Raw genomic sequence first — 24,467 nt, 5'->3', positions numbered from 1 at the left:
ATTTGAATCAATATGATTATAACTGGGACAATTGGAGACATAGCTGAATGGTATTCCTAATAACTTGTTCTGGGTGATATCAAATACATCTCCAGACAGACACTGTTCTGCTTTCCTTCTATTGATCTAATTATATTCTAATAGCGTTTGTAGACTGGTGTACTTTCCCTTTATTGGTACATCAGTCTCAGTCTCTGAATGCTCAATGTGTCTGCATAAGGAATAAACAGCACGGTTGTCTAGAGGACAAGCTGAACTGTAAGCAGTAATAAAACATGTCTTCCTCAAGCAGAACTAATAGTTAGTGAAGCATGCCTCTACAATGTTCCATGGGGACATACCGGTGATTATGTGCTGACAGATAAAAAAGTGTCTGCATAAAAGAGAGAAGTCTGCATTAAAGAGAGAGATGCAGCACAAACACATACATGCACACATGTGGACACTTATTGAGGGGGGGGGGGGGGGGGTTCTCTATCATTCTAGGTGTTGTAGCCCTTTGCCCCTGTCTCTCCTCCCATTAGTATGGGAGACCTTATTAATGATCCCTGTGAATATTCATCACAGTGTTTAAGTCAGTCACTATGTCCTGCAGAACTGAGACAGAGAGAATGACAAAATGGAGGTAGCGAGGGAGAGAGAAAAAGACAGAGAGATTGTAGTCTTAGGTTACCCGGGGGGACCTAGTGAGAACCACTTACCTTCATTAAAAGTAAGAGCATTTTATTAATTCATATTTCTTAACTCTGATAATACTTTAATCTCGATCTGTTCATTACATTACATTACGGCACTTAAATCCCTTCAGTCCATAGGTATAGAACCCTGCATAAAAGCATGAACTGTGTTTCTACAGTATTTAAATGCTCAAACAGGGCTTTATCGCTACTCAGCAGCCATTAAACTGTCAGTACAATCACTGACAGTTTAAAAGTCAGTACAATCACAGACTAATGAGTATTCATATGAGCTGCAGAGTTCACAGCTGAAAGGTGTCAGAGGTGCCTCTGCAAGTTAATATCAAAGTTTGGTTCATTAATATGGCAAAAGAAAGAGTTTAAAAGAGAAGAAAAAAAACATGTAAACAGGAAGTGACCCCAGTGTCTAGGGCCAGCAGCAGCAGTGTCAGTCCCCGCCCACCTGTCAACCAGGCTCCGGACTCAGATGTCATTGGACGGTTGATAGCTGCCCTGCTGCCCGTCACTCAACAATGAGGATGTTCTGACAGGCAACCGTGATTGACAGCAGGGGGCTAACGTCAGGAGTTCCCTCTGACCATCATGGCATCAGTGGCACGCTGAGTTACTATCAGGTTGGTCAACACCTGAGGGAGAGACACACAATTAATAACTATTTAACAACACAGACTCAACATCCTTTCAAGAGAAAGAAAACGTGTGTGTGCGAAGTTCAGACAGTTTCCAAACAAAAGCCCACCCCACCCAGCACTACTCTTATAAAAACCTCTGTGAGCCATTAATGTGCCACATCACACTTCTCAAACCCCATCTTCCCTGCTCAGTTGGAAACTAAAGTTTTCTACAAACTCCACTAAACTGTTTATTGAAGTCCCAAGAAAGTTTTCAAAGTGTCAGGAGAGTGAAAAGCAGCCCAGCAGAACATTGAGCTGAGGGCTCCATCCTGTATTAGCTTATAGGAAATGGACTGTGTGTGATGTGGTTTGTAATGTAAGTCTATGAATAATTCACACAGGGAGCATTAGCAGCAAGCAAACCATCAGAGACAGTTGATCTGGGACCTGCTGGACTTTTGATCATGTACGGCGGCCATTTTGTGCCAGATTGTTCACCATACATTAGTTATTGCAATGGAGAGGTAAAGAAACTGCAGTACTGACCTGGGCACAAACAGGGTGGAGTCTCACGGGGGTGTCCAGCTGCTGTTTGATCAGACCACACCTCAGAGCCACAGCAAAGCCCTGGAACACTTCCCCTGCGCTGGGCCCCATCACATGGAGACCTACCACATTCTCCTGTGGAGGTGACAGAACACACACATACACACACACTATAATATAGTCAGGTATGTGGCAGATGACTTTAGCATAGCATCTTGTCCCTTCTAGGTACCGTCCACTCCAATGGCCAGTAGTAGCTACGGTACACCTACAGAGAGGAGATCAAGTTTCAAGTTGTATTAGTCGTATGTACGGGTTGGTTACGCATGCTATACATCGTCCAATGAAATGCTTTCTTGCAGGTTCTTTCTCGACAGTGCAAACAACAATAAGAAATCATAAAGGACATCAGACATAGAATGCATAACTACTGAGTGTTGTGTGTGTACCTCCACATTGTCCTCTCCAAACGTGAGAATGGCGTTCTCCTCTGACAGCCCACAGGTACAATACTTCATGGGAGGTAACATCACCGTGGGGATGTTACTGTAGTCACACTGGGAATGAGAACACACATACACACACTAACTGTCACACCAGTCCCTTAATTAACCCATAGGTACGAAAAACCTTAATCTAAATGTAATCCTAGTCTTAACCCCAGTCCCTGTCTCCGTACCATGGTACTGTGCCCTCCGTAGAGGAGTCGTCCTGCCTGCACGGAGAGGGCTGTGGTCAATGGACGACCCTCCTGTACCGCCCCCATTGCATACACATATCCCACACTGCTCTGCTCCTTCTCATTCACAGAGATCTTGCCAGTGCTGTTGGATGGAGCCATAAATGCACACACACATATTAATTTGTCATCCAAACAAACAGAAAGAAGTGTAAAAAGCAGGATGGTCACATTGTAGTCACTCCTGATTGTTTTTAACCCCAACATGGTCAAGACCAATGTCACTGGTACAGGTGTCTCTTCCTGCAGCCAGCAGTACCTGCTAACACACATATAATGTTATTAAAACTGGCTTGTTATAATGCAAAACTAATAGTGTGTTAAGTTAGCGACTGTGTGGCTCAGTTGGTAGAGCATGGCGCTTGCAACGCAAGGGTTGTGGGATCGATTCCCACAGGTGCCCAGTATGAAAAATATATGCACTCACTACTGTAAGTCTACTACTGTCTGCTAAATGTTTAAGATGTAAAACCCCAGCATGTTAAAGTCTCCCTCCCATCAGTGGAGACAGCAGTCACTTTGAGACTGCCTGCTTCAATCTGCTCAACCTAATATATATATATACAAGCAATGTCACACTTCAACGCCAGCCACTGTACCTTAGTAAGTGTGATGGAGGAACTTGACCCCGTGGACCAGCATGTGGTTCTCGATTTTCTGCACATGTTTCTTCACATGTTGTTGTACCGCCTCCACCATTTCACTACAGACCATAATAACACATAGCAACAGACCATATGAACACGTAGCAACACAAACATCTAATCAACGACTAGCATTTAAACTCTGGATAGGACGCAAATTACTAAAGATAACATTTGACGGAATGATAACTAACACACACATTCAATATTGATTCAATGGAACAAAATACATATCTAGACTATAATGGAACTGATGCCCCAAATACATATCATGCACTGTAACTGATGCCCCAAATACATATCATGCACTGTAACTGATGCCCCAAATACATATCATGCACTGTAACTGATGCCCCAAATACATATCATGCACTGTAACTGATGTCCCAAATACATATCATGCACTGTAACTGATGCCCCAAATACATATCATGCACTGTAACTGATGCCCCAAATACATATCATGCACTGTAACTGATGCCCCAAATACATATCATGCACTGTAACTGATGCCCCAAATACATATCATGCACTGTAACTGATGCCCCAAATACATATCATGCACTGTAACTGATGCCCCAAATACATATCATGCACTGTAACTGATGTCCCAGACCCTCTCCAACTCTCACCCTGTTCCTCAAACTTCCAGCCGTACTACCGGGCATCCTGGATGGCTTTTCCCAGCGGGGAGGCTTGGTGCAGGAGCTTCCTGGGAATACTGTCCACGTTCACACTGGAACCAGCTAGACCTGGCGGACAGCGAAAGTCAATAACCACTCACAAAATGACATTATGTCATAAAGGAATAAGCAATGTGGTGAAAACACTGTCTGCATCACACACCCCATTTAGTGACTTTAGGGGTGGGAGCCACCAAGTCAAGGACCAGCACAAAAGGGGGGAAAGAAAGGGGGAATACAGACAGAGAAGTGGGTGAGGGTAAAAAGAGGTGTCAGTCGGATAAAGTAAAATCCCAAATCCCAAGTTCCTTCCTCTCATTTTCAGTTACCTCTGGATTTCAGAATATAACAGCTCATGCCATTAGCATAAAATCAATTTATATGATAATTATCACAGTATGCTTGGGCACACTGTGAGCATTGGCCAGATCAGATGACTGCTGATGAAACAGGTTAGTGTGTGTAGGCTGGCTCACAGCCAATTGGGGTTAACACAGCTTTATGCAGGTTGACTACAGGTAGAGAGATGGAATATCTGACCTTTGAAGAGGGCTGCAAATCCCAGAAAGGAGAAAAAGAGATTGAAACGGACATAGAGGGATCGAGATAGAAAGATCATTAAGAAAAACTGCAGGGGAGAATGGATTAAACTCAAATAATTGTTATTAATGAGTTTCTCTGAATTTGAAACTGAATTAAAAGAACAATTCCTAACAAAAAAAGAGCAAGACTAGAAGGGAAGGTGATACAGATCCATAGAGGGTGGTAGATCAGTGACAGACACGAAGAGACACAGACAGACAGCACTGTAGGTGTTGAGTAGCAGTAGTGACCCACCTTGGCCACAGCCAGGCCTCCAGACCCCCCTCCAATGACCAGCAGGTCATAGTCATACTGTCCACAGGGCAGCCTGGTTTGATCCATGTCTCTCTGCCGCAAGACAGACCAGTCTCTTGTGTGCTCCTCAGACCTAGGAGGAGAGACTGCTGGGGTTGGAAAGAAAACCTACAGGATGGTAGAGTAGCTCTCCAGAAACTAGGTTGAAGAGCCCTGATATACACATGCTATATAACCACAGAGACTCAAAACAGTCCTAATGGTAAACAGACACAGGGTTGGATCTTGGCCACTCTCTGAGCTATAACCAGTCCAGGCTGGAATGGGTCTGGACTGGAGAGATATAACCCTGTCCTCAGTGGGACAAGCTTAGTCACCCTACATTGATGCTCCAATATGGGATTTGTTGCTGATGAGCTTGCCATACGTCTTTGATCTGGACGCACAGAGCAGTCAGGGGATGTCTGTGGCAGTCAGGTCCTCCACCTCATATGCCTATAGGAGAGAGGGTAGAGACAGAGAGAGAGTATTAGGGTCCATACTAGGTACAGAGACAAAGAGAGAGAGAGAGTATTAGGGTCCATACTAGGTACAGAGACAGCAGAGAGAGAGAGAGTATTAGGGTCCATACTAGGTACAGAGACAGAGAGAGAGAGAGTATTAGGGTCCATACTAGGTACAGAGACAGCAGAGAGAGAGGGAGTATTAGGGTCCATACTAGGTACAGAGACAGAGAGAGAGAGAGTATTAGGGTCCATACTAGGTACAGAGACAGCAGAGAGAGAGAGAGTATTAGGGTCCATACTAGGTACAGAGACAGAGAGAGAGAGAGTATTAGGGTCCATACTAGGTACAGAGACAGCAGAGAGAGAGAGAGTATTAGGGTCCATACTAGGTACAGAGACAGCAGAGAGAGAGAAAGTATTAGGGTCCATACTAGGTACAGAGACAAAGAGGGAGAGAGAGAGTATTAGGGTCCATACTAGGTACAGAGACAGCAGAGAGAGAGAGAGTATTAGGGTCCATACTAGGTACAGAGACAGAGAGAGAGAGAGTATTAGGGTCCATACTAGGTACAGAGACAGCAGAGAGAGAGAGAGTATTAGGGTCCATACTAGGTACAGAGACAGCAGAGAGAGAGAAAGTATTAGGGTCCATACTAGGTACAGAGACAAAGAGAGAGAGAGAGTATTAGGGTCCATACTAGGTACAGAGACAGCAGAGAGAGAGAGAGTATTAGGGTCCATACTAGGTACAGAGACAGAGAGAGACAGAGTATTAGGGTCCATACTAGGTACAGAGACAGCAGAGAGAGAGGGAGTATTAGGGTCCATACTAGGTACAGAGACAGAGAGAGAGAGAGTATTAGGGTCCATACTAGGTACAGAGACAGCAGAGAGAGAGAGAGTATTAGGGTCCATACTAGGTACAGAGACAGAGAGAGAGAGAGTATTAGGGTCCATACTAGGTACAGAGACAGCAGAGAGAGAGAGAGTATTAGGGTCCATACTAGGTACAGAGACAGCAGAGAGAGAGAAAGTATTAGGGTCCATACTAGGTACAGAGACAGCAGAGAGAGAGAGAGTATTAGGGTCCATACTAGGTACAGAGACAGAGAGAGAGAGAGTATTAGGGTCCATACTAGGTACAGAGACAGCAGAGAGAGAGAGAGAGTATTAGGGTCCATACTAGGTACAGAGACAGAGAGAGAGAGAGTATTAGGGTCCATACTAGGTACAAACGGTACAATGGTCTTTGCTTCTGCTGATGCAAATGCAAATGTTTGTTGAAAAATGCCCTAACTTGTATTTTTACACCCCTTCACTATGTTTCACTCTGAGACCACATGCCGATCTAATTCCAACCCACTATGGATCAGACATGGATATTGAAATGGGTGTGGACATAAAAGGATGTTTTTCTGTTGCAATAGAAGAGCTCCTATAACAATATCTGAAAGGTTGCAAAAACCTATGTGGACACAACATAATTCTCGTTTCCACACTGCCTGCACCAACTTTGATGGAAACACCCATAGACTGAAATGTTAAATCCTTTTAAAGATTCTTTTTTTTTAAGAGAGCATAATGTATTTCAAATTCAGAGTGAAATGAGGTGACACATTTTCTCAGGGGTTATTGGAGGAATTATACATGTGGTGTGCTAATATTCACCCAGAGAGACAAAGAAGCACACTTCAAAGAAGTCTCGTTGTGCTCAAGGTCGAGATTTAGCCTAATTTCCTTCTCTAATGGAAATATCAAACAGCTAATGCTTACTGTATGACTAGTATGGACCCTAATACTCACTCTCTGTCTCTGTACCTAGTATGGACCCTAATACTCTCACTGTCTCTGTACCTAGTATGGACCCTAATACTCACTCTCTGTCTCTGTACCTAGTATGGACCCTAATACTCTCTCTCTGTCTCTGTACCTAGTATGGACCCTAATACTCTCTCTCTGTCTCTGTACCTAGTATGGACCCTAATACTCTTTCTCTGTCTCTGTACCTAGTATGGACTCTAATACTCACTCTCTGTCGCTGTACCTAGTATGGACCCTAATACTCACTCTCTGTCTCTGTACCTAGTATGGACCCTAATACTCACTCTCTGTCTCTGTACCTAGTATGGACCCTAATACTCTCTCTCTGTCTCTGTACCTAGTATGGACCCTAATACTCTCTCTCTGTCTCTGTACCTAGTATGGACCCTAATACTCTCTCTCTGTCTCTGTACCTAGTATGGACTCTAATACTCACTCTCTGTCGCTGTACCTAGTATGGACCCTAATACTCACTCTCTGTCTCTGTACCTAGTATGGACCCTAATACTCTCTCTCTGTACCTAGTATGGACCCTACTACTCTCTCTCTGTCTCTGTACCTAGTATGGACCCTAATACTCTCACTCTGTCTCTGTACCTAGTATGGACCCTAATACTCTCTCTCTGTCTCTGTACCTAGTATGGACCCTAATACTCTCTCTCTGTCTCTGTACCTAGTATGGACCCTAATACTCTCTCTCTGTCTCTGTACCTAGTATGGACCCTACTACTCTCTCTCTGTCTCTGTACCTAGTGTGGACCCTAATACTCTCACTCTGTCTCTGTACCTAGTATGGACCCTAATACTCTCTCTCTGTCTCTGTACCTAGTATGGACCCTAATACTCTCTCTCTGTCTCTGTACCTAGTATGGACCCTAATACTCTCTCTCTCTCTGCTGTCTCTGTACCTAGTATGGACCCTACTACTCTCTCTCTGTCTCTGTACCTAGTATGGACCCTAATACTCTCACTCTGTCTCTGTACCTAGTATGGACCCTAATACTCTCTCTCTGTCTCTGTACCTAGTATGGACCCTAATACTCTCTCTCTGTCTCTGTACCTAGTATGGACCCTAATACTCTCTCTCTGTCTCTGTACCTAGTATGGACCCTAATACTCTCACTCTGTCTCTGTACCTAGTATGGACCCTAATACTCTCTCTCTGTCTCTGTACCTAGTATGGACCCTAATACTCTCACTCTGTCTCTGTACCTAGTATGGACCCTAATACTCACTCTCTGTCTCTGTACCTAGTATGGACCCTAATACTCTCTCTCTGTCTCTGTACCTAGTATGGACCCTAATACTCTCTCTCTGTCTCTGTACCTAGTATGGACCCTAATACTCTATCTCTGTCTCTGTACCTAGTATGGACTCTAATACTCACTCTCTGTCGCTGTACCTAGTATGGACCCTAATACTCACTCTCTGTCTCTGTACCTAGTATGGACCCTAATACTCACTCTCTGTCTCTGTACCTAGTATGGACTCTAATACTCACTCTCTGTCGCTGTACCTAGTATGGACCCTAATACTCACTCTCTGTCTCTGTACCTAGTATGGACCCTAATACTCACTCTCTGTCTCTGTACCTAGTATGGACCCTAATACTCTCTCTCTGTCTCTGTACCTAGTATGGACCCTAATACTCTCTCTCTGTCTCTGTACCTAGTATGGACCCTAATACTCTCACTCTGTCTCTGTACCTAGTATGGACCCTAATACTCACTCTCTGTCTCTGTACCTAGTATGGACCCTAATACTCTCTCTCTGTCTCTGTACCTAGTATGGACCCTAATACTCTCTCTCTGTCTCTGTACCTAGTATGGACCCTAATACTCTATCTCTGTCTCTGTACCTAGTATGGACTCTAATACTCACTCTCTGTCGCTGTACCTAGTATGGACCCTAATACTCACTCTCTGTCTCTGTACCTAGTATGGACCCTAATACTCACTCTCTGTCTCTGTACCTAGTATGGACCCTAATACTCACTCTCTGTCTCTGTACCTAGTATGGACCCTAATACTCTCTCTCTGTCTCTGTACCTAGTATGGACCCTACTACTCTCTCTCTGTCTCTGTACCTAGTATGGACCCTAATACTCTCTCTCTGTCTCTGTACCTAGTATGGACCCTAATACTCTCACTCTGTCTCTGTACCTAGTATGGACCCTAATACTCTCTCTCTGTCTCTGTACCTAGTATGGACCCTAATACTCACTCTCTGTCTCTGTACCTAGTATGGACCCTAATACTCTCTCTCTGTCTCTGTACCTAGTATGGACCCTACTACTCTCTCTCTGTCTCTGTACCTAGTATGGACCCTAATACTCTCTCTCTGTCTCTGTACCTAGTATGGACCCTAATACTCTCACTCTGTCTCTGTACCTAGTATGGACCCTAATACTCTCTCTCTGTCTCTGTACCTAGTATGGACCCTAATACTCTCACTCTGTCTCTGTACCTAGTATGGACCCTAATACTCACTCTCTGTCTCTGTACCTAGTATGGACCCTAATACTCTCTCTCTGTCTCTGTACCTAGTATGGACCCTAATACTCTCTCTCTGTCTCTGTACCTAGTATGGACCCTAATACTCTCTCTCTGTCTCTGTACCTAGTATGGACTCTAATACTCACTCTCTGTCGCTGTACCTAGTATGGACCCTAATACTCACTCTCTGTCTCTGTACCTAGTATGGACCCTAATACTCACTCTCTGTCTCTGTACCTAGTATGGACCCTAATACTCACTCTCTGTCTCTGTACCTAGTATGGACCCTAATACTCTCACTCTGTCTCTGTAGTTTATGATATTATGTTAATCATTTCGACTGGGACTCGTGAAGTATACAGTTCAGCACTGTATAATGTATGTTGGTGCGATGTAGCCACCTGGTGGATAAAATCAGAGCTGCACATTTTCTTTATGAGTCAGAGTGAACGTCATACCACAGAATTTCTTTACCATCTTTGATTACACTTTTGATTATCAATAAATAAATAATATTGGATGGGTCAATTTCATTTTTTTAATAATCTGATTTCGTAGAGAAACAGGATTCAAAGAGAAGCATACAATATGAATTTACCAACACACGTAAATAAATAAATACATTCAATAAAATATGAGTCCCACCAACGGAAAGTGTTGTTGGAAAGTTCTATCAATCATAATCTATCCTTCTAGATGACTCTGGAAGGAGTAAGTTATAGCGGTCAACTTTCCCAAATAGTTTTGCTGAAATTTCTGACTCGACGGTCAGCGAGAGTGCGGATTTTGGATTACTGTCAGAGGGGGAGTACACAAACGCATGCGCAAAAGGTAGTGCGCTGATGTTCACTCGTGGTGATAACAGGCAAACGCATGGATATGAATATCACTGTAATAATGTGAACACACAATAATATATTCAATCAATCAGTAAGTGTGTTAAATGCAATACAATTTTGCACTAGGTCTGCTATGTAATGAAAACACCCTGTTCTTATATATATATATATATATATATATATATAGATATATATAAAAAATAATAATAAAAAAAACTTTTTCTCCCTAATTTCGTGGTATCAAATTGTTAGTAGTTACTTGTCTCATCGCTTCAACTCCCTTACGGACTCGGGACAATAACAGACATACTGCATGATGACATCACCATTACATTGTATTAGTCAAGGCTTTCTTTAATAAAACAATAAAATGGTAACAAATGCACACACAGAAAGGGAGGGTCGCTCTTGAGTAGAACAGCTTACTCGGTGTAATTTAGTGGAGGGTGACACTTTGACAGAACGGCCGCCTGGCGGTCGGGGGAGGTGGTGCACTGTATTTTTGGAGGACGCGTAGCTCCGCGCTGGGACTGGTTCTTTTGCAGCCATTTTCTGTCCAACCAACGGCCGTTTTGAGAAGGTAACCAACCAGGGCTTCATTGCAGGTTTGTGCCTGGCTCCGGCCAATGATTGTTAACCAATTCCTCGTTAGCTCGAATGGAAATGTCCGTCTCTGACTAATTTGTATTTGTTGCGTTTAGGAGTTTGAGAGCAGGAAGTGTAGTCAAAATTATGAATTAGCTTCATATCATGCCATGTCCCCCCTGTCTCAGTTTTCGACACAAAGAACATGCAGAGCGGTCTTGCAACGAGACAACCAATGTGGCTACAGGATAACGTGAAATTGTACCCAGGAATCCAGAGTGGTTTCGTTGCAACAATAGTCGTTGATAAGTCAATCAACATGTGTGAGGGTCAAATGGCTACCTAACTAAAGCTATTGCTTCATTTGTCGAAATTATATTTCGAATGAAACATTTGCTAGCTACGGTTAGCTTGCTAGCGTCCCATTTAGCAAACAACCATTCACTTGGTCAGCGAAATTAAACTAATTCGGTAGACATGCTAGCTAACAGTTTTTTAGCAACCTAACCTGGCGAACACTTGGCTAGCTAGCTAAACTAGACACGGTTTAGATAGCTAGCCAGTCAACAGTAAGTGCCTTCCAACAATTCAGCTATTTGAGCAAACCATGTCCTTTGTTCCAGATGGAAGAAGACCGTTCCACCACCGACGCCTCCCAGCTAACGTTAGGCATCTCTGGAGAATACATGTCAGGAGGATATGTGCTCCAGTCTCAAGATGGTAAGGGACATTAGCTGATAAATTCAATCCTCATTGGGGAACCAGGTGTGGGTGTATTATGAATTGAATATGCCCCAGATCAAAATGTACTGTAGTGTCATTATGTTGTATTTAACTGGACAAGTGAGTTAAACATTCTTATTTACAATGACGGCCTACCAAAACGCAAAAGGGCTTCAGCGGGGACTGGGCTGGGATTTAAATAAAAGATGGGACAAAACACACATCACGACAAGAGACACAACAACAGTACACAAAGCGAGACCTAAGACAACAATATAGCAAGGTCACAACACAACATGGTAGCAGCACAAAACATGGTACAAACATTATTGGGCACAGACAACCGCACAAAGGGCAAGAAGGCAGAGACAACAATACATCACTGCCAAGCAGCCACAGATACATTATCACTTTCTCTACATCTCAATGCAACAGTGTCAGTACCTAATGATCCATGTTTTCCACGTAATAATGCGTGTGATGAAGATGATGGAGAGGAGAGTCTGAACGACCATGATGACGGGGGCATGAAAGAGAACTTCCGGGAGCAGGACATCTACCTCCCCATCGCTAACGTGGCACGCATCATGAAGAACGGCATCCCACAGACCGGGAAGGTAACCATGGTGTGTGTGTGTGTGTGTGTGTAGGCTGTGTGAGAGCAAGACTGGTGTCGTATTCATAAATGCACACCATTGTAAAACGTTTAGTAACAGAAAAAACATTTTCTTATTGGACAAGTTCAGCTAGTCCATCTTAATCACCTGTGCATATTCTTGGCTATCCTCTTTAAATACCGTCTCTCTTTCCGATTCGTTCTCATATTTACCTCGTCGCCGTTTCTTTACTCCCTTACCTTTATTCTTCGGCATATTCCCAAACGAACAGGCTTTGTTAAATCAGTCCTGTTTTGTCCGTATCGAATTGAGTGTTATAAAAATGGAATGAGAACCAATCCGTGACGATGGCACACACTAACAAAGTTAGCAAGCTTGTTAGCTTAGCTTTCAGTCTGTTTTTTCCCCCACGTTTGGTGCCAAGTGAATACGACCCACAAACCATCTTCTCATTCTATTCCTCTGTCCTAAATTGTGCGTGTGTCTCACAGATAGCGAAAGACGCCAAGGAGTGTGTGCAGGAGTGTGTGAGCGAGTTCATTAGCTTTATCACGTCGGAGGCCAGTGAGCGCTGCCACCAGGAGAAAAGAAAGACCATCAACGGAGAGGACATCCTGTTTGCCATGTCAACCCTGGGATTCGACATGTACTTGGAGCCCCTCAAACTCTACCTGCAGAAGTTCAGAGAGGTACGACTAAACGCACTTCTGCTCTGACAGTCTCTCACACAATCCCAAGTGTCCATGAACAAACGCACAATCGCACATCACATGTTATTTAATCTCTCACAATGTGTTGTTTCCTAGGCAATGAAGGGGGAGAAGGGAATCCCAGGTGTGTCGGTGGGAGAGGGCCTGGGGGAGGAGCTTACAGACGATAGCTTCAGTAAGTGGTTCAGAACTGTTCCCAATTTTGTCATCTCATACTAAAGTAGAGGCTTTACAGTCATGCATACATATGTAAAATGTATGCAGGCATTACTATGTCGCTTTGGATAAAAGCATCTGCTAAATGGCATATTATAGTCTTGTGCTGTGGACGGTTTTGTAACGTCCTCTTCCCTCCATTCCAGCGAATCAACTGCCAGCCGGAATAATAACAGCCGACGGCCAACAGCAGAACGTCATGGTGTACACCACCTCATATCAACAGGTAAGTGACATTTGAACCAGAACTAGACCATTATGACATATCCATGACTGTTCTCTCCATTGCCCCTGTCTGCTCCTGTAGATTCCTGGCGTGCAGCAGATCCAGTTCTCATGACGAGGCCTTGCTCCTGCTCTGACGGTGGTGGCCATCGACCGCACAGACAAGGGCCTGGCGACCGTAGGCTAACCATAGGCTGAGTGTATGACCCCATTGTCAAAAGGTCAAAGGCAATCGTCAGACGGACAGAAGGTCTTGGAAGGGGGGCTGTTATGGGTGGGAAGGGATGTGGTGGTTGACACAACCCTGTCATGTAAATGTACAAGTCTGTTCTCTAAATGTAGTACGTAGTCATGAGGTGCCACAAGGTTTGGAGTGCAGCTTTCAACCAGGTTGGGATACTTGATTTTTAATGCTATTCGGACCACTTAGTTTGTTTTTGTACATTGATTGTTTTATGCAGGTTTGGGAGGTGGAATGGGATGTTCTTTATTTGTTGCCCACTCTTTTTTGAACCATGAGGAGAGGTGCCCTTAATGTCAGCTCTTTTCTAAGTGGATAAACTAGTACCATGTGCTTTAATGTGACTTAAATCCTTTGAATAAAAATCCAAATGATCCAATATCTTCTGGTCGTCATCAACCTCTTTACACACATCTGAATGATTACACCAATTTTATCATAGCGACTAATAACCAGGGGTGAAAGTAGATTTAATTTCTTCCCGGTGCGGGATGTCAATTAATACTGTTTTAATCAATATGACAATTCAAAAGAATCAGTTACAGTTTAGCCGTGTAAAGGGTTAACTGTTCCAGGAAGAGAATCACACAGCAGTATCTGGTGGGGAGGAGCATCACTATCGTCACTTTGTTGAACTGAAACTAAAGTAGAGTACAGTATATTGTTTACGGGACCAAAATCTCCAGCACTTCAGAAATCTACATGTTCAGGCTATACGCTTACTCTCCTACCCTTTGACACCAAGGACAGAGAAATTATCCACAAACATACAGTACAGGTGAGAAGAGATATTAAGTTGAAGATAAGCATTACATTATTTACACTGAACAAAAATATAAATGCAACAAAGTGTTGGTGCCATTTTTCATGAGCTGAAATATTTTAGAGATGTTCCATATGCACAAAAAGCTTATTTCATTAAACAGCATGATCATTACACAGGTGCAACTTGTGTTTGGGATAATAAAAAGCCACTCTAAAATGTGCAGTTTTGTCACACAACCCAATGCCACAGATGTCTCAAGTTGAGGGAGCAGGCAATTGGCATGCTTTTTTTTTTTTTTTTTTACCCCTTTTTCTCCCCAATTTCGTGGTATCCAATTGTTGTAGTAGCTACTATCTTGTCTCATCGCTACAACTCCCGTACTGGCTCGGGAGAGACGAAGGTTGAATGTCATGCGTCCTTCTGATACACAACCCAACCAGCCGCACTGCTTCTTAACACAGCGCGCATCCAACCCGGAAGCCAGCCGCACCAATGTGTCGGCGCGAACCCAGGGACTCTGATGGCACAGCTGGCGCTGCAGTACAGCGCCCTTAACCACTGCGCCACCCGGGAGGCTGGCAATTGGCATGCTAACTGCAGGAATGCCGCCAGAGCTGTTGCCAGATAATTTTGTTAATTTCTCTACCATAAGCCGCCTCTCGTTTTAAAGAATTTGGCAGTACGTCCAACCATCCTCACAACCGCAGACCACGTGTATGGTGTCGTGTGGGTGAGTGGTTTGCTGATGTCAATGTTGTGAAGAGTGCCCCATGGTGGAGGTGGGGTTATGCTATGGGCAGGCATAAGCTACGGACAACTAACACAATGGCAATTTGAATGCACAGGGATACCGTGACGAGATCCTGGGGCCCATTGTTGTGTCATTCATCAACTGCCATTAACTGATGTTTCAGCGTGATAATGCACAGCCCCATGTCATAAGGATCTATACACAATTCCTGGAAGCTGAAAATGTCCCAGTTCTTCCATGGCCTGTATATTCACCAGACATCAATTGAGCATGTTTGGGATGCTCTGGACCAACGTATATGACAATATCCAGCAACTTCGCACAGCCATTGAAGAGTGGCACAACATTCCACAGGCCATAATCAACCGCCTGACCAACTCTATGCGAAGGAGATGTGTCGCGCTGCATGAGACAAATGGTGGCCACACCAGATACTGACTCTCATCCACACCCCTACCTGTGACCAACAGATGCATACCTGTATTCCCAGTCGTGAAATCCATAGATTAGGGGCTAATGCATTTATTTAAGTTGACTTATTTCCTTATATGAACTGTAACTCAGTAAAATCTTTGAAATTGTTGCATGTTGCATTTATATTTTTGTTCAGTGCATATGTTAAACATTGTATACGTTGGTTATGACTTATCTATGTTTTAACATGATGTATCAATATCAGTTACTATCATTCCATAAGGCAATGTTGACAACTTTAAAGCTTAAACTATCAAGAGCTGGCTGATTCTAGGAAACGGTTTATGGTTTCACCTTTGGTCTCTGTCTAGATATGGCCACCTCCTGCAGTCTCCTGTCTGAAGAGCAGTTCCTGTGTTCTATCTGTCTGGATGTGTTCACTGAGCCAGTCTCTATTCCATGTGGACACAACTTCTGCAAGGCCTGTATCACAAAGTACTGGGATAGGGATGACCTGTGCCAGTGTCCCATGTGTAAAAATACATTCGATAAGAGACCAGATCTGTTCGTCAATACTTTCATTTCTGAGATGGCTGCTCAGTTCAGACAGACAGTTGAAGTGAAAACTACCAGCAGCCCGGACCAATGCTCTGCCATGATAGTAGAAGTGTCCTGTGACATCTGCACTGGGATGAAGCTCAAGGCCCTGAAGTCCTGTCTGGTGTGTCAGACCTCTTACTGTGAGACTCATCTGGAGCCTCATCAGAGAGTCGCAGCCTTAAAGAGACACAAGCTGATCAACCCTGTGGAGAACCTGGAAGACAGGATGTGTAGGAAGCATGAGAGACCTCTAGAGCTGTTCTGTAGGAGTGACCAGACATGTCTTTGTGTCTTGTGCTTGAAAGCAGACCACATGACTCATGACACTGTCCTTCTAGAGGAAGAGTATGGAGAGAGGAAGGCTCAGTTGGGGAAGACTGGGGCAGAAGTGCAGCAAATGATCCAGGAGAGACTGAAGAAGGTTCAGGAGATCAAACACTCAGTAGATCTCAGCAAGAGAGAGGCAGAGAGAGAGAGATCAGACAGTGTACAGGTCTTCACTGCTCTGGTTCGCTCCATTGAGAGAAGTCAGGCTGAGCTCATTGAGGTGATTGAGGAGAAGCAGAAAGCAGCAGAGAGGCAGGCTGAAGGGCTCATTAAAGAGCTGGAGCAGGAAATCACTGAGCTACAGAGGAGAAGCACTGAGGTGGAGCAGCTCTCACACACTGAGGACCACCTCCACCTCCTACAGAGCTTCCCATTCCTCTGCACCCCTCCACCCACCAAGGACTGGTCTGCGATCAGTGTTCAGAGTGATCTGTGTGTGGGGACTGTGAGGAGAGCTGTGTCTCAACTGGAGGAGACACTGAATAAACAGATGGAGAAGCTGCCTGAAGTCAAACTGAAGAGGATTCAGCAGTATGCAGTGGATGTGACTCTTGACCCTGATACAGCTCATCCCAAACTCATCCTTTCTGAAGATGGGAAACAGGTGAGACATGGAGGCATACAATTTAATAAACCTTATAATCCAAAGAGGTTTGACAGAGCTTTAAATGTCCTAGGAAAGGAGGGTTTCTCCTCTGGGAGATTTTACTATGAGGTGAATGTTCAGGTGAAAACTACATGGACTTTAGGAGTGGCCAGAGAGTCCATCAACAGGAAGGGGAAGATCACAAAGAGACCATTTAATGGATTCTGGGCTGTGGTCCTAAGGGATGAGTGTAAATACTCCGCCTGTACCTCCCCCCGTGTCCCCTTATACCTGAGAAAAAAGCCCCAGAAGGTGGGGGTGTTTGTGGATTATGAGGAGGGTCAGGTCTCCTTTTATGATGTGGAGGCCAGGTCTCTTATCTACTCTTTCACTGGCTGCACCTTCACTGAGAAACTATATCCATTCCTTGGCCCTGGCAATGATAAAGGTGAATACTCTGTCCCTCTGATCATCTCTCCTGTCAATCACACAGACTGAGTTCTAAACTGAACTAAATGACCAGTACATTTAGTAAATGTAGAATAATCATAGTCTGTTGTCATACACCAGGGAGAATATTTCACTGTAATGTAATTACTGGTTGTGGGTCCACCAGCCTTGTTAGATATAAGAACATCTCTCCAGGCTCATAAGGTATGATTCATATCTGGGAGTTACAGTACATTTCGGAGGATTATCCTGAGATAATATAAGCAATATGTTTGTTTTTTAAGCTCATTTATTGTTTGCACTGTATATCTCTAATAACCTTTAATAAACTTGAATCCTGCATTTGGAATCATACAGTAGTAGTAAGAAATACTTGAGTCATTTTTATAAAAATATCCTAGTCATCCAGTGGGAAAGCGGCAGCTCTACCCGCACTGAGCTAAAGGGTAGAGCTGCCGCTTTCAAGGTGCGGGACTCTAACCCGGAAGCTTACCTGGAAGCTTACAAGAAATCCCACTATGCCCTGCGACGAACCATCAAACAGGCAAAGCATCAATACAGGACTAAGATTGAATCATACTACAGTTTGCAGGGGTTGCAAACTTACAGACTACAAAGGGAAGCACAGCCGCCAGCTGCCCAGTGACACGAGCCTACCAGACGAGCTAAATCACTTCTATGCTCGCTTTGAGGCAAGCAACACTGAGGCATGCATGAGAGCATCAGCTGTTCCGGACGACTGTGTGATCATGCTCTCCGTAGCCGACATGAGTAACGCCTTTAAACAGGTCAACATACACAAGGCTGCGGGGCCAGACAGATTACCAGGACATGGGCTCCAGGCATGTGCTGACCAACTGGCAGGTGTCTTCACTGACATTTTCAACATGTCCCTGATTGAGTCTGTAATACCAACATGCTTCAAGCAGACCACCATAGTCCCTGTGCCCAAGAACACAAAGGCAACCTGCCTAAAGGACTACAGACCCGTAGCACTCACGTTCGTATCCATGAAGTGCTTTGAAAGGCTGGTCATGGCTCACATCAACACCATTATCCCAGAAACCCTAGACCCACTCCAATTTGCATACCGCCCAAACAGATCCACAGATGATGCAATCTCTATTGCACTCCACACTGCCCCCACCTGAACAAAAGGAACACCTATGTGAGAATGCTGTTCATGGACTACAGCTCAGCGTTCAATACCATAGTACCCTCAAAGCTCATCACCAAGCTGAGGAACCTGGGACTAAACACCTCCCTCTGCAACTGGATCCTGGACTTCCTGACAGGCCGCCCCCAGGTGGTGAGGGTAGGCAGCAACACATCTGCCACGCTGATCCTCAACACTGGAGCTCCCCAGGGGTGCGTGCTCAGTCCCCTCCTGTACTCCCTGTTCAGGCACGACTCCAACACCATCATTAAGTTTGCTGACGACGCAACAGTGGTAGGCCTGATCACCGACAACGACGAGACAGCCTATAGGGAGGAGGTCAGAGACCTCAACGTAACCAAGACTAAGGAGATGATTGTGGACTACAGGAAAAGGAGCACCGAGCACGTCCCCATTCTCATCGACGGGGCTGTAGTGGAGCAGGTTGAGAGCTTCAAATTCCTTGGTGTCCACATCAACAACAAACTAGATTGGTCCAAACACACCAAGACAGTTGTGAAGAGGGCACGACAAAGCCTATTCCCCCTCAGGAAACTAAAAAGATTTGGCATGGGTCCTGAGATCCTCAAAAGGTTCTACAGCCTCAACATCGAGAGCATCCTGACCGGTTGCATCACTGCCTGTTACGGCAACTGCTCAGCCTCCGACCGCAAGGCACTTCAGAGGGTAGTGCGTACGGCCCAGTACATCACTGGGGCAAAGCTGCCTGCCATCCAGGACCTCTACACCAGGCGGTGTCAGAGGAAGGCCCTAAAAATTGTCAAAGACCCCAGTCATAGACTGTTCTCTCTACTATCGCATGGCAAGCGGTACCGGAGTGCCATGTCTAGGACAAAAAGGCTTCTCAACAGTTTTTACCCCCAAGCCATAAGACTCCTGAACAGGTAACCAAATGGTTCCACAGACTATTTGCATTGTGTGCCTCCCCCCAAACCCTCTTTTACACTGCTGCTACTCTCTGTTTATCTTATATGCAGTCACTTTAACTATACATTCATGTACATACTACCTCAATTGGCCTGACCAACCAGTGCTCCTGCACATTGGCTAACCGGGCTATCAACATTGTGTCCCACCACCCGCCAACCCCTCTTTTTACGCTTCTGCTACTCTCTGTTCATCATATATGCATAGTCACATTAACGATACCGACATGTACATACTACCTCAATAAGCCTGACTAACAGGTGTCTGTATAAAGCCTTGCTACTCTTTTTACAAATGTCTTTTACTGTTATTTTATTTCTTTACTTACCTACACACACACACACACACACACACACATACCTTTTTTCCCGCACCATTGGTTAGAGCCTGTAAGTAAGCATTTCACTGTAAGGTCTACCTACACCTGTTATATTCGGCGCATGTGACAAATAAACTTTGATTTGATTTGAGTGGTTTCAGTCCGACCCTGTCTCGGTATTGGTCCATGTATGGCCGAACCGCCTCCCACACCTAGAGAAGGCCACGGGTGAGAAACATAAACAGAGAAGTTCATTTTTATCTGCCTCGTTATCAATTAGCTGGAATGATGAATATAATACTGAGATGGGGTGAGTCTCTTGCCTTTTCCTCCCTGACTCATTTGATGGTCATGATCCCAAGGCCTGAGGCGAAATAAGAATAAACGGATGTGCTGTAGAACTCCCCCCACACCTTTCCAGAACAACAACATTGGGCAGTACTCGAATCAGAGCGCCACATTCTCACCTGACAACTGAACGCACTAGCTCATGGACTTTCTCCAGGGGGGTAGTGGACTTGAGCAGGCGGAGAAACTCCAGGGCTTGACAGGCAGCGAGCAGCTCTATGGCCAGAACTGAAAAGCAGCGATGTCTTGTTATTCCCACGGTTAACTCTGTATGCATGATATTTGATGGGACGAGCATATCACACACTAATGCCATGTGACTGTACTGTACGAGTTACCTTGCTCTACGTGTTCCACCACCCTCAGGGCCTTCCTAGCGGCCCAGCCCCCCATGGAGACGTGGTCTTCAGTGGCTGCGCTGGTGGACAGGGAGTCCACGGAGGACGGGTGGCACAACGCCTTGCTCTCAGATACTGCAGAGGAGCAGAGACACAAACACACACTGACGTTTTCTGTGTGAACAAACAAACACACACACACACACACACACACACACACACACACCAAGGGTGGCAGCAGTGCTGTGCACAATCATGAAGCCAGAGTTGAGTCCTCCGTCTTGGACCAGGAAGGCAGGCAACTCACTGAGGGAGGGGTTGACCACCCGCTCTGTCCTCCTCTCACTCACACTTAGCCTTGTCCCAGATCCGTTTGTGCTGCCTTGCCAACTCCTGTGATCATTGGTAAGGCAGTACAAGCATATCTATAACCAGTCTTGGAAAGAGGGGGAACAGTACTGAAGGAACCGAGAAGTTTATTGTATGGAGTGAATCTGTGTATGGAGTCTGTGACTCTGCCTTGGCTGGGTATTCTCCATGGAAATTACCCCCAGAGATAGTCTCACCTCGCTCTGCAAAAACCAGCTGGAGGAGAGTTAAGGTTTTATATTTGGGACAACATTATGAGTCTCTAATATAAGCTGTTTACAGGAAACCAAAGCCCATGTGGGCTAGTCCAAGGGCTCCCCCTTGTGGTGAACTTCTATAATCACAGGAGGGGTCTAAAAGGAGATCAAAGAAAGACATGACGTCTTCAAGTAAATATAACAATGTAACTTAGTGGGAGGATACAGGGTTGTCAGTGGCACTGTTGAGCTCAGTGGTGAGGAGGCTCTTAACAAAGGCTATGGTGTCATTAGATACCCCATGAACCTACAAGAGAGGAGAGAGACACATAAACACTGGTACTAGGGTTAGTTCACGCCAGCCCCTCACTGCAGGGGTACAAAGAGTTGTAACACACACACGCACGCGAGCGCACACATTCTACCTATGGGATACAGCAGAGGGTGTATGCATCTTGGACACGGTCACATGTCCTATGACTCTCTACAGGAAAACACAACAAAGGAAGTCAGAGACAGGAAACGACAAAACAGCACTTAAGGTTTCCACCAAAGTAAACATCTTCGTTAGGACACAAAATGTTAAGAAGGACAAGAATTGAGTGTGTGTGTTTCTGTGTGTGTGTTTCGCCTGCCTGACTTTAGAAGACGTGAGAGTGGAGTAGAGAGCGGAGTCTCAGAGCCACCTCTATCTGACCAGGGTGTGGCTTCACTGCATGGATGTCTGAAAGGGCAGAACAAACCAGTTCACAATGGAATGGAATGGGTAACTTCTTATAGCATCAAAGCTCCAACAGTGAATTCAATGTGTGTGTGTGTGTGTGTGTGTGTCTGACCGCTGTGGAAGGCCTTGGTGGTGCCCCTCAGGGCCTCCAGGCTGAGGGCAGCGATGATGTCAGCCTGCCTGGCCACGCCCACAGCTTGCTCCACTGCCTCCGCCGCCAGAGATGACATCATCTGAGTCCCGTTGATCAGACCGATGCCCTGCACGATAAAACACTTGTCCTTACTTGATCCTCAAAGACATCACTATCTACTGCGATTATATCCCAGATATGATATCATCTAACCCCAGTTATCAATAATCAGTATACAAGACTACTCAATCAATGCCTGATAGTAAAAACAAGAGAGTTCCTATTGCTACAGCTCTAACACTGTGCCTCTTTAGGCTTCAGAACCAAAGGTGTGAGTCCATGACACCAGTACCTGGAAAAGGAGGAAAGAAAGAATAAAGGAGAGGAGAAAGAAAAACTAAGGAAACGAGTTAGGGGCCTTAATGTATACATTTTATCTCTGTCATTCATCTAGCAAAAACATGTTGGTAATCTGAGGTGTGTCTTTGGGTTGAGAGAGAGCGGTATTGTGGGTAACCCAACTGTTTTGGCATGGTCCCAGCCGCGTTGAGGCGACCACATCCTGCCCTCTCCCATAAGGCCCAGGGTGAGGTGGGCCAGGGGGGCCAGGTCTCCAGTAGCCCCTACCGTCCCCTTCTCTGCCACCCACGACAGGCAGGAGGCTGGGGGAGTAGAGGGAGAGATCCGTCACACACACACATATATACATATATATATTTTTTTAAATGTTTGAATTAACACGTACGCGCACACACAAACACACACAAATGCATGCATGCATGAATGAATAAATAGATTAATTAATGACATTTTATTTTCGTGTTAAATCGCCAGTTGGCGGCCCATCCCTTAGGGATGAATTGACACAAACAAACAATACATGATACAACATTACAATGATTCACAGTGATAATTCTTCCGATGTTCTGCGCAGTGTGCACCACACGTGCACTCTCTCGTACACACGCATGGGAACAGATACACAAACACACACAAGCACAATGTACCTGGACAGGACATGCATACACACACACACACATGCACAAACAGATTTCACGCTTGGCATTAGTAAGTCAAACTGATGAATCAGAATTTCCATTCATGTTGTTATTGTGAACTGGGTTTACCATTGAAGGCTTTGACCATAGCCTGGACCGTTTCCATGGAACTGCCACTGTACCCTTTGGCCAGAACATTGATCCTCAGAGCCAGTAGCATACGGGTCCTCTCTACACTCAATGGGGGGCCCACTCCTACACACACAAAAGCGCACACACATGCACACACACGCGCACACACGCGCACACACGCGCACACACACACCTGAAAAGTATTTCAATATGAACACCAGGGGTGCAATTTAGTCAAGGACAGGCCTGTCCATTGGAAATAAAGGTATTATAATGACATACAGTGGAGCAAAAAAGTATTACAGGCCTCTCTCATCTTTTTAAGTGGGAGAACTTGCACAATTGGTGGCTGACTAAATACTTTTTTGCCCCACTGTATACTCGGTTTCTATAAGCATGGTAACCCACCAGCACTATGAGATCAAATCAGATTTGCCTGTAGTTCCCTGAAGACAAAAAACCCACACATACACACTGTCAATAAATGATTCTGACAGTTAGCGGTTGACAAACAGATCAAGCGCATAATGTTTATTCTGATGGAAAAAGACTAGTTCTTTCCAGCTAGATAATAAACAACTTACATTATCCTTCGGAATGAGCGTGCGGGCAAGTTTTCCAAACCTTGTGTTGACACCATAGACAACCACAGGGAAAAACACACAGATATACAGAAGAGACATATAAACACATGTAGAATCACACATTCATTAATCTATAGCTACATATTCTATTAATCTATAGCTATGTATTCTATTAATCTAGAGAGAGAGGGGAGAGGAGAGAGAGAGAGAAAGAGAGGAGAGAGAGAGAGAGAGAAAGAGAGAGAGAGGAGAGAGGAGAGAGAGGAGAGAGAGAGAGAAAGAGAGGAGAGAGAGAGAGAGAAAGAGAGAGAGAGGAGAGAGGAGAGAGAGGAGAGAGAGAGAGGAGAGAGAGAGGAGAGAGAGAGAGAGAGAGAAAGAGAGGAGAGAGAGAGGAGAGAGAGAGGAGAGAGAGAGAGAGAGAAAGAGAGGAGAGAGAGAGAGAGAGAAAGAGAGAGAGAGGAGAGAGGAGAGAGAGGAGAGAGAGAGAGGAGAGAGAGAGGAGAGAGAGAGAGAGAGGAGAGAGAGAGAGAGAGAGAGAGATAGGAGAGAGAGAGGAGAGAGAGAGAGGAGAGAGAGAAGAGAGAGGAG

The 24,467-nt window shown here is 44.9% G+C and overlaps 3 protein-coding genes and 1 pseudogene across 8 annotated transcripts; 2 read left to right on the top strand and 2 right to left on the bottom strand.

Annotated features, from left to right (window-relative positions):
- Nucleotides 1–750: 750 nt before the first annotated feature.
- Nucleotides 751–4,848, bottom strand: LOC110501038 (thioredoxin reductase 1, cytoplasmic). Its single transcript, XM_036956500.1, is given in 7 exon segments — nucleotides 751–1,324; nucleotides 1,859–2,075; nucleotides 2,077–2,126; nucleotides 2,308–2,415; nucleotides 2,538–2,682; nucleotides 2,780–2,856; nucleotides 4,762–4,848. Coding segments are annotated over 7 exon segments (750 nt in total). The 3' UTR covers nucleotides 751–1,258.
- Nucleotides 4,849–10,854: 6,006 nt separating this feature from the next.
- Nucleotides 10,855–14,120, top strand: LOC110500112 (nuclear transcription factor Y subunit beta). Of its 6 annotated transcripts, none has more exons than XM_036957395.1 (7): nucleotides 10,855–11,002; nucleotides 11,631–11,727; nucleotides 12,166–12,356; nucleotides 12,839–13,036; nucleotides 13,154–13,232; nucleotides 13,420–13,499; nucleotides 13,581–14,120. In XM_036957395.1, the coding sequence occupies exons 2-7, from the start codon at nucleotides 11,631–11,633 to the stop codon at nucleotides 13,611–13,613; spliced, it is 678 nt and encodes a 225-aa protein (XP_036813290.1). In that variant the 5' UTR covers nucleotides 10,855–11,002; the 3' UTR covers nucleotides 13,614–14,120. The 6 variants fall into 6 exon arrangements, with proteins under 6 accessions (XP_036813290.1, XP_021432961.1, XP_021432960.1 ...); XM_021577286.2 differs by having other exon boundaries at nucleotides 10,861–11,002; nucleotides 12,217–12,356; XM_021577285.2 differs by having other exon boundaries at nucleotides 10,864–11,027; nucleotides 12,217–12,356.
- A 90-nt stretch (nucleotides 14,121–14,210) lies between these two features.
- On the top strand, nucleotides 14,211–17,985 carry LOC110500111 (E3 ubiquitin-protein ligase TRIM39). The gene is made up of 2 exons (XM_021577284.2): nucleotides 14,211–14,517; nucleotides 16,042–17,985. Exon 2 carries the CDS (start codon nucleotides 16,044–16,046, stop codon nucleotides 17,679–17,681), a length of 1,638 nt encoding a protein of 545 aa, XP_021432959.2. The 5' UTR covers nucleotides 14,211–14,517; nucleotides 16,042–16,043; the 3' UTR covers nucleotides 17,682–17,985.
- A 2,534-nt stretch (nucleotides 17,986–20,519) lies between these two features.
- Nucleotides 20,520–23,398, bottom strand: LOC110500922 (annotated as a pseudogene).
- Nucleotides 23,399–24,467: the final 1,069 nt, after the last annotated feature.

Source organism: Oncorhynchus mykiss, chromosome 21, assembly GCF_013265735.2.
Source record: "Oncorhynchus mykiss isolate Arlee chromosome 21, USDA_OmykA_1.1, whole genome shotgun sequence".
Classification (NCBI taxonomy): domain Eukaryota; kingdom Metazoa; phylum Chordata; class Actinopteri; order Salmoniformes; family Salmonidae; genus Oncorhynchus; species Oncorhynchus mykiss.
The sequence above is the reverse complement of the archived record's forward strand: the minus strand, read 5'-3'. Positions and strand labels throughout refer to the sequence as shown.

Excerpts from the sequence above, each read along its gene's own strand:
- LOC110500112 (XM_036957395.1), top strand. The coding sequence starts at position 11,631 with ATGGAAGAAGACCGTTCCACCACCGACGCCTCCCAGCTAACGTTAGGC. Across the intron at positions 12,357-12,838 it reads AGACCGGGAAGGTAACCATG|ATAGCGAAAGACGCCAAGGA; the intron begins GTGTGTGTGTGT and ends TGTGTCTCACAG. Across the intron at positions 13,500-13,580 it reads ACACCACCTCATATCAACAG|ATTCCTGGCGTGCAGCAGAT; the intron begins GTAAGTGACATT and ends CTGCTCCTGTAG.
- LOC110500111 (XM_021577284.2), top strand. The coding sequence starts at position 16,044 with ATGGCCACCTCCTGCAGTCTCCTGTCTGAAGAGCAGTTCCTGTGTTCT.